Raw genomic sequence first — 9,652 nt, 5'->3', positions numbered from 1 at the left:
CAATATTGTGTTCAATAAACACAGTCTGAGTACTCACAGCTTGCCCATCGTCAGTAATGTTGGCTAGCCTTGTGGGGTTTTGAACAGCTGTAATCGCTTTCTTTGTTCTTCGATAAGCCAGGTCCGAGCCAGCTCCAAACAGCGAGAACTCTGTTATCATTGTTCCACATCTTGTTCAATGCCCCCCATTGAGAGTGTCGCCAGGCACACGACACAACTGACCATCAAGCAGTGTCAATTTCATTAAGGGACTAATTGATCAAATCCAGAACAAGACTGAGAGACTCTCTGAGGGTTAGAGTTAGACAAGACTAGAAAAGAACAGAAACCAAGCAGGGAAAGATAAGGGAGGGAGAGGGGGAAAGATGCATCCACCTCTACCAAGAGAAGAATGAATGAGTGAATGAATGAATGATTTCTGAATATTTGAAAAAGGGATTCAAGCTAAGATTTCTATTTTAGAAGTAAAAATGAACAGAAGCATGGTGACAAGAATTAGTTACTACTCACAGGTCGCATATCCTTGCTGGGAATATGGGTAACTCATTGGTTGATACACGTAGAATCCTCCAGGACAGAGAGCTATATTCACTACAGCGGACATGTCAGTACACCGAGAATAGAAGCCATATGCAGTCACTGTTGTTGGTGTCAGAGACTCAGTGGTTGGATAAGGTGATGAAATAAAAAGAGCACCCCATGTGCCACCACGATAAGGGGGTACACAATTAATAATAACTCTGTCTCCACCAATCCCTGTAAAGCGCCACCATTTGTTAAGAAGCTGCTGGTCATTGACAAGAGTGGCACCAAAATAAGTAGCGTCAAATCCCCGATTGCGCCACGACTGAGTTATATTGGTGTATCCATCACAAGAACCTGCACAATGCAAATCAAATATGTACAATAATTATCACACATAATTTATTACTTTATGGTGATTTTAAATCACATATATTGGCTATTTATTTGTTCATACCAGGAGGAAACACAGTAATAACAGGTATCACAAGCAAACCTGAAACAAAGAAGATAAAAAGTTATAGAAATGTTTAATTAATCTTAAAAATTACTGTTAAATTGTTATACTATTGAAAAGTAATCATTCACGTTACCATCTCTATAATGTCACATACCAACTTCATTTTTACACTTGAATCAAACTGAGGAATGCCTCCAAGACTGTATAATTTTTCTTTTTTAGTAGAATACATTAAGGTGTGAATGTGTGAGTGAATGTGAGTGCGAATGGTTGTCTGTCTCTGTGTGTTGGCCCTGCGACAGACTGGCGACCTGTCCAGGGTGTACCCCGCCTCTCGTCCTATGACAGCTGGGATAGGCTCCAGCGCCCCCCGCGACCCTGAACAGGATAAGCGGACGCGAATGGATGGATGGATGGACATTAAGGAACATGACAAAGGATATATTAATGTAGTGCACACGGCATGGAAAGATGTGCTGTGTTTGCAAGTTTAAGTATGCTCTCCAGGTGACAAAATAAATGCTAATCAAAATAGTCATAAAAATAACTACAACAATCCTCATCCACCTACATGGACTGAGTCTTATATAGTGCTTTTCTACTCTACCTGACAACTTAAAGCACTTTATACAACTTGCCTCATTTCCACATTCACACCTATTTATAAAAAAACAAGCATTCTGTTGATGTGTTATTGCTTTATATGTAACATACACACACATGAATACATGGTGGTTCCTCACTTGTTTCTACACATCCTAATCAATGTCCCCTCATCTTGGGTTCACAGTGTGTCTTCTTTCAAAACTTGGCAAAGTAATGACACAGCACAATAACTTGTACTTCCATAAAATTGTTTGATCTTGGAATCTGCAGTTGTTGAGAAATGATCCATAAAGCTTCTGGAATGAGCTTCCCAAAGCCCTGACCTCAAGTCTACTAAAAATATGTGGACTACGCTTTAAAGCCGGGTCCATGCAAATGCAAAAGAGTGGTCAAATATTTGCTATAATAATTTTTTTGAGGGTTACCAAAAGCGTATGTTCAGATGTATTTTTCTTTAGGACTGCCAACAGAACATTTATCAAAGGCAAAATACAATTTCAATCAAAAAGAGCTTTTTTCATTAAAAAAAAAATCTAGATTTTTTTCTGCTTTCAGGTTCTATTTTGAATTGAATGAAAATTACATACCAAGTAGAAGTGACAAAGCAAAGTAATTCATCATCATACGAAACATCGTGTGTCAATGACATCTGCTCGTCAGTCCTGAATACTTGTAGCACACACTGTGAAATTTGAATTGCTTCCCAAAAAAGTTAATCCTGCCTTAAACATGCAAAGAGATAATGCAAATACAAATTGAAGATGATAAAAAAAATACAGTCACTGTGCACCATTTGTAGCAGACATGTTCAAGGATTGCAATTAAAATAGCCCATTATTTAATCACTGCTTATCTTATGCACTGTATCGTGCATACATATATATACACTGTGTATCTGTTTCCCTTTATCATAGCTTTTCGATCTAATCTTGGTCAAATCCATAGTCTTCTTCCTTGCTAACAAGTTTATTATATGACCTTATTATATGACCAGCGACAAGTCGAAGTTAAACAGTCAAATGTGTGATAAAGGATAAACAAGTGCCTATAAGTAATTATTATTAGTCAGTTCAGATTGTTCATCAAAGTTTCTCTTTCTTATTAGTGTTTGTAGCATTTAATGTCATGTTTCCTTGGCAGTGCTGTTTTTGTGAGTCAATCAATGTGGATAATGGAAAGTAAAGGCAACAATCAATACTACTTTACTAGTTGACAAGATAAATTTTAAAAATTACACTTCTCTTTTTGTTTTGTTACTTCTGGGAGGGTTTTGATAAGTCATATAGGACAAATTTGTACACGTGTTCTAAGGCCCATGTCAAGGTATGTTCTTGTTATGGTCAGAGCCTGCAATTCAAGCACATGTGACACATTCTTGGGTTTCTTTTGTCTCTAATATTGTGTGTGTGTGTGTGTGCGTGTGTGTGTGTGTGTGTGTGTGTGTGTGTGTGTGTGTGTGTGTGTGTATAATGTATATCTAATATAAATGAAACAGGGTTGAATTAAACTGCTCCACAGAGCAGGCTATCATTGTAATCACTCGCTAAATCCTCTGTTACACACTAAATGCTATTGACATACAGGTACTATGAGGGATATTTTATGTCTCTTTAATTGCTTCTCACACAGGCAAATTGCATTTATTCACAAAATGAATATTTAAAACTAATAAAACCCTAAAACACACATTTTACTAGTTTATTAGTGCAGATTGTGGATATCATCTTACACACGTGTTTGAAAATGTTGCGTTAAAGGTAGTGCCACTTTCTGGAAATATTTTCCTCGGTGGATGAGTAGTGGGGTGGTAGAAAGAAACTCTTAAACAAGATAAACTGGTGAATACAAGGGAACAAGCGGAACCCTTCAAAGGGACTGGTAGGAACCAATGTCTACAGTAAATGTTTCCTATTGACCATAGAGGCAAACGGAACAAGTGCAATTGGAGTGCACACAGCGGTAAGACGGTATATAATCATTTATGAGCCGATATTTCATATTTAGTCTTTTTAATTTCCAATATTTTTTGCATTGGTCGAAGATGGATAGGTCTCATGAGTTTACAGTGTTCCTGCTTGTTTTCACAGTTAGCTACAGACCGCAGCTACAGCTGCTTGCAAAATGTGGTGCTGCTAAAGCTAACGTACAAAGATATAAACATCAGTTACACCTCGTTTCGTATAACTTTAGCCTAATTTAACTTTAGTCAGTCTTTCTTGTAATATTACAAATGAGTCATGGAAGGGGGATAGGTTTCCTTTATTCTGCCGCGTTTGTTTTAATCCTAAAATTGTCATAACTTGCTGAAAACGCTTATAAAGCATTATTTGAATGTCTTCGTGCAGGGATATCGTACCTTCACAGACCTTTTCGGTTCTCTGTTTCTCAGCTGGATAATCTGAGTTAAAAATAAACACAAACTGACTGAATTATATATTATTATGTATTATCTTATTAGTATCATTACTCTGTTTTCGTAACGGTGTGTCCACCTCGCCTAAAGCAGCTGTTGATGTGGTGTCGTAAATCCAGAGACTGACAACCAACCATGACATCACTGGTAAGCTTTCATTTGACAACACAAAAGTATGTCTTTATTTTCTTTTGATAATTTGATCCACTCTTGTGCTATGTTTAATGCCGTGAATCTACAGTGTTGTGCAAAAGTCTTGAGCCATCCCTCATTTCTCCATGTTTTTTTTCCAAGTAGCCAGAATTAATTGTATTTTTAAGTGGTCTTTGGAAACAGTTCTCCAGGCTTTCTGACGGAGTTTTCTTTGGCTGCTTCGTAAACTCATTTTCAGTCCAGTCCTTGCACCTAATTATTTTCAGAGGAGTTGCTTTTTGTTTTTTGTTTTTTTGTTGGTCGGTTTGTTTGTCAACCACTTAACACTGACCTATTATTCAAGCATGAAAGAGGCAGGTAACACAAAAGATTATCCAGTGTTGTACCTCATTACAGTTTGGCTCATTTCAGTTTGGCTAATTCCAGTTTCCCTTTTTTTCTCTCTCTCTTTTTTCTCTTTCTAAAAACTACATTGACAGCAGATGCAAAAAAAATATTCACTTTTTCCAGTGCTTTTCTTGCTTTTATTTGTCTCCATAGTCTTCCTTGAAAATGCTTTGATCCTTTGTGGTCTTCTTTACATTGTCCAATCAGGTTGGCAATGATTTTAAGTGTCTGATTAGGTTTGTTGTCAAAAAATGAGCTTTGGACGTTCTTCTGGAAGCCTGGGGAACTATTACAGAAGACATCTTGGAAGAAATGACAAGAAAGCTTGGATAAGAGAGTTCAGGCTGTGTTGAAGAATTAAGCAAATTATACTAAATATTGACTTTAAAGTTTGTTACAATTGTACAAACTCCATTTTTACCTTATATGTGGTTTGAGTAAGTTATTGCATTTCCATTTTACTTGTAAATATAAAGGAAGAGACTCAAGACTTTTGAGCTGTACTGGTCTGACATGGCTTTCATGGTGTGCACATTATTCAAATGTGACAGGCTTCCAACAAGAACACTTTTTCTCTTACAGGGAAGCAGCAGCAGCACCTCAACCACAGAATACATCGTGCGTGTCCCCAAGTGAGTAACACATGTAAATATCCAAAGAGATTTGTGTGCACAGGACTTGCCTTATGTCACTGTTTTGCATGTGTTCATGTGTGTTTTGGTCATTCTAGGTGTCACTTGAAGACGTGCATGACTATTAGAAGATGATTGTGACGCAAATGAATTGAGCTCAGTTATGTTGCACAATAACTCACTATATTCTTCTTTTTTTTTTTCTTTGCATAGAAACACTAGCAAGAAGTACAATATAATGGCTTTCAATGCAGGGGACAGAGTCAACTGTTCAACATGGACACAGGTGGGCTTCATACTTTAACTACACCTCACAGACAAAGCTTAGGTTTTCAGTATGACAGAGCTAGAGTTGATATGAGAAAGGAATATCAGCCAGTCTTATTCGCCTTAAACAAAAAAAAAGAGCGAGAAAGATGTGATAAATTTAGGAATGAGTAGGCTGGGGTTTGTTTTTTTTTCACTTTTCCATTGCTCTTTCTCCTTTCCCCAGGCTCGTATGGAAAGAGATATGAGTGCTCGGAAGATATATGGGGAGGAAGAGACCCCTGAAGGCGCAGCAGGTAGTGAGTTTGGCAAAAAGCAGCGCGAGGAAGCTCGTCGGAAGAAGTTTGGTATCGTCACGCGTGAATTCAAAGTGGAGGATCAGCCCTGGATTCTCAAGGTTAATGGTAAAGCTGGCAAGAGGTGAGTAGAGAGACTCCCTCTGAGTTACTCTCCAAAAGTGTTGGTAATGCAAGATAAAATTATGTATTATAAGAGTTATTATTTAGAGAAATCTCGGTGACTTGATGTCTGTAAAGAATGTTTTTTTTTTGTTTTTTTTTTGTTTTTTTTAAGGTTCAAAGGTATAAAGAAGGGTGGCGTTACAGAAAATGCATCCTACTACATCTTCACGCAGTGTCCCGATGGAGCTTTCGAGGCTTTTCCTGTTCACGGCTGGTACAACTTTACACCACAGGCCAAACACCGAACTCTGACTGCTGAGGAGGCTGAGGAGGAGTGGGGCAGGTGAAAGGGAAAGGACGGGGGTGGTTTGGGATTAAAAGTGATGAAGAAAAATGAGTACTTAAAAATAAGTACTCAGTTGACCCTAGATGTTAATTGTTTGATTTTAAGACAGTCACCCTCTGTTTTTCTAGGCGGAACAAGGTGGTGAATCACTTTAGCATCATGCTTCAGAGACGTCTTCGAGAGCAGGAGCGGGGTGAGGAAGACGAAGACGAAGGAGAAAAATCTGGGAAGAAGAAAAAGAAGGGGGGCGGAAGAGGGGGTGACCTGCGCATTCATGACCTGGAGGACGAGCTGGAGATGAGCAGTGATGACAGTGACAGCAGTATGGGGGACGGTAAGGAGAAAGACACAACAAGAAGAAGAGACTATTGTAAAACGTCTCCAGCTTTCATCTTTTGATTTTCTTCCTTCAAACACTTTGGCTTTGTTGGACAGATGGAGAGAGCAAGCCAAAGGTAAAAAAAGATGCTGGGAAAGGAAAAGCAAAGAGAAAGAAGCAAAAGAGTAAAGACAACGAGGCTCTGGAAGACAGCGATGACGGAGACTACGAGGGCCTAGAAGTGGATTATATGTCAGATGAAAGCAGGTCAGATCCGTTACACGGTAGCACACAAAGACTCACACTGTATCAACAATGTTTGGGTTTTTTTTGTTGTTTGTTGTTTTATTTATTCATTTATTTTGTGTTTCAAATTTAGCTCAGAAGAAGAACCGGAAAAGGGAAAGCCTGTCAAAGCAGAGGAACACCCTAAAGGTCAGATCAATTTATTGTTAAAAATACTCAATAAAAGTGAAGCTATAAAACACAGTAAATGTAAATGGACGTGTACTTGGATGTTCACACAGTCTCACACACATTCATACAAACCCTAAAGGAACACAATCTGATGGATGCATCACAGGCGACTCACGGTTTCAACATGCTGATTGGTAGACGCACCATTCTATCTTTTGCGGCACAGGCACCCCCAAACATATGATTTTATGCATACAGTGTCAAAAAATTTATTTTAGGCATTGAAAAGTTAGGTGAGTGGAAGGTGACCTGAGTAGACACAATCTTGAAAATGACTTAGGTCTCATATAACTTAGCTCCGCATCTGGACGAACGTTATGGCCAGATACCTGCCAGAAGTGTCTAGTTTTTCACTAATCAATGTATTTAGATTGTTTCTGAATATTTATCCTTTTGTAGGGATTGATGAAGAATCTGAAAGTGAGGAAGAGAGTGAGGAGGAGAAACAGAATGATGAGGAAGCAAAAGAGGAGGAAGAGGAGGAGGAAGGGAAGAAAACCCCAGTTCAAATGGAGAAGAAGAAGAAAAAAGGTAAAAAATTTTTAAAAAAGAGTCACAACACGTACTGTTGAATGGAGTATTTTAAAATATGTGAGCAATGTGTGTGTATGAGTAGTCAGATTTATGTTCTTGTGCTTCACAGACAGCAGTGGAGAATCAGACAGCTCAGATGACAGTGACATCGAAGGAGAGACGGCCTCTGCTCTGTTCATGGCGGTTAGTGTGCGTAACTGAACAAATTCACATTTATTTCTTTTTAAGCCAAATTAGTTTGTAATATATTTTCCTATCATTATCATAATTAACATCAGTACCGTTGTTGCTTAATAAAACAATGGCTCGACCAGTGTGCGACCAGTTTTGTAATGCTGAAGCTTTGGAGTATTTCATATTAGTGCGGATTGTTATTCTATATTGGAATTTTTCATTCTTTGTTTGCATTCTCATCAATTATCGTCTTTTCCTTCCTATCTCAGAAGAAACGCACACCTCCTAAACGTGCTGGTGGCCGTGGCTCTGCAGGCAGCTCCAGGACTGGTAGCCGTCCTGGAACTCCATCCTTAGACTCTGCCTCCACCTCGAACACACTCCGTGCTGCCGCCAGCAAGCTGGAGCAAGGTGATTTCTCAGAAAGCCCACACAAATGCTCATACGTTCACAGTATAGTGTACATACGTAGATATATGCAGGACCTTCACAAGTAGCTTTCTACTCTCAAATCTTCTCTTTTTGTTATTCCATTCCAAACAAACTTGTCTTCTCTGTCTTGTCTCCAGGTAAGAGACAAGGTCCTAGCATCGACTCACCTGCTGCCAAAAAGCTTAAGATGGAACCCAGCACCCAGAGCCCTGTTCCCTCTGGGAAGAGCACACCTCAACCCCAATCAGGCAAATCCACCCCAAGCTCAAGGTAAGGTCCAGGTTTTTTTTTTTTCTTCAATACAGTTTCATAGACACACAGTTATTTCTTCCTGCTTGTCTTACGATTCAGAAGGCTAACATAAATACACCAATAGATATATAATGTAAATATGAGTGTTAAACTGTATTCTTTACTTTTCATTCACCCCACAGTGATGTGCAGCTGACAGAGGAAGCAGTCCGCCGCTACCTGATCCGTAAACCAATGACCACTAAAGACTTGTTGAAGAAGTTCCAGACTAAGCGCACCGGCCTGAGCAGTGAGCAGACTGTCAACGTGCTGGCACAGATCCTTAAGCGCCTCAATCCAGAGCGCAAGAACATAAACGACAAAATGCACTTCTACCTCACTGAATAACCAAAGGAACAGAGGGATGTTGTGGTTGTAGAAGTGGTGAAGTGCTAAAACTGACCCTCTTTTGTTCAAAGGTTATAGTGTTTTCAATAAAACCCATGGAAGAATAGTCTGCACAGGTTGTTCTGTGATATGCCACAGCACAGGAAGCTAGACCCGCCTTCAGCAGAAGTCACCTTAAAGCGGACTTATTTTGTCAGTTTTCTTTTCTGTATTTTTATTCTTGAACTCTAAAACAGTAAAATTGCTTTGCAAGATTTCCAGTTCAAAATATATACATGTAGATTTTTTTATCTTCCACTTTGCTGTAGTGCAGTTTATCCTTTGTTTTAGCTGCCTACCACTTCCTTGTAAGCTAACTTTGTTTTGATTGGCTGCCCCTCCTAAAAAAAAAAAAAAAAAAAGTTGTTTTACAGGGTTCTCATTTACATCAAAAATCCCAGAGAAGAAAAAAATGTGTATATAACAGAAAATAAGGAATAGTACAATAGGTTCCCTTTAAGTAACAGACTTGTCCATGAAATTATGTTGAATGAAAAATTTTGTTTTGACCTGATAGTTAAAACCTGATAGTTCTGTTTTGTTTTTTTTTTGTTTGTTTTTAATTCCTTGCATAGAAATTTTTTTCTAATAAAACTATTCTTATGTAAGGATTTGAGTTTTTGTACCTCCTTCAATGTTAAAAAAAACCTTTTGTCCTTTAAGGACAAAACTGGGCAGTTTTATTTCTTTGTCAGTTTATCAAATCACTTGTTCCTGAAAGTACTTTAATATAAACAGATTTATTAAACACACTTCACATTAAACATCTAAATATGTATGTGTGTTGCTTAGAGTGAAAATAATTCAAAGAAAGCATTAAAAAGAAATGGCAGCAACTAACATTCACTTCT

General features: G+C 38.4%; 1 protein-coding gene across 4 annotated transcripts; it reads left to right on the top strand.

Moving 5' to 3' along the window:
- The first annotated feature begins 3,456 nt into the window (after window positions 1-3,456).
- Window positions 3,457-9,412, top strand: gtf2f1 (general transcription factor IIF, polypeptide 1). Of its 4 annotated transcripts, none has more exons than XM_004558476.4 (14): window positions 3,457-3,547; window positions 4,095-4,148; window positions 5,124-5,173; window positions 5,387-5,459; window positions 5,667-5,860; window positions 6,014-6,184; window positions 6,316-6,521; window positions 6,623-6,773; window positions 6,886-6,941; window positions 7,383-7,514; window positions 7,627-7,700; window positions 7,961-8,102; window positions 8,261-8,393; window positions 8,558-9,412. In XM_004558476.4, exons 2-14 carry the CDS (start codon window positions 4,137-4,139, stop codon window positions 8,760-8,762), a joined length of 1,599 nt encoding a protein of 532 aa, XP_004558533.1. In that variant the 5' UTR covers window positions 3,457-3,547; window positions 4,095-4,136; the 3' UTR covers window positions 8,763-9,412. The 4 variants fall into 4 exon arrangements, with proteins under 4 accessions (XP_004558533.1, XP_024657958.1, XP_024657959.1 ...); XM_024802190.2 differs by having other exon boundaries at window positions 7,627-7,706; XM_024802191.2 differs by having other exon boundaries at window positions 3,505-3,547; window positions 4,092-4,148; window positions 7,627-7,706.
- The last annotated feature ends 240 nt before the right edge of the window (window positions 9,413-9,652 follow it).

This window comes from Maylandia zebra, linkage group LG4, assembly GCF_041146795.1.
Source record: "Maylandia zebra isolate NMK-2024a linkage group LG4, Mzebra_GT3a, whole genome shotgun sequence".
In the NCBI taxonomy this organism is placed as follows: Eukaryota; Metazoa; Chordata; class Actinopteri; order Cichliformes; family Cichlidae; genus Maylandia; species Maylandia zebra.
Note: the sequence above shows the minus strand (reverse complement) of the source record. Positions and strands in the feature narration are given on the sequence as shown.

Coding starts and splice junctions, on each gene's coding strand:
- gtf2f1 (XM_024802190.2), top strand. Junction 6,942..7,382: donor AGCAGAGGAACACCCTAAAG/GTCAGATCAATT, acceptor ATCCTTTTGTAG/GGATTGATGAAGAATCTGAA. Junction 7,707..7,960: donor CTCTGTTCATGGCGGTTAGT/GTGCGTAACTGA, acceptor TTCCTATCTCAG/AAGAAACGCACACCTCCTAA.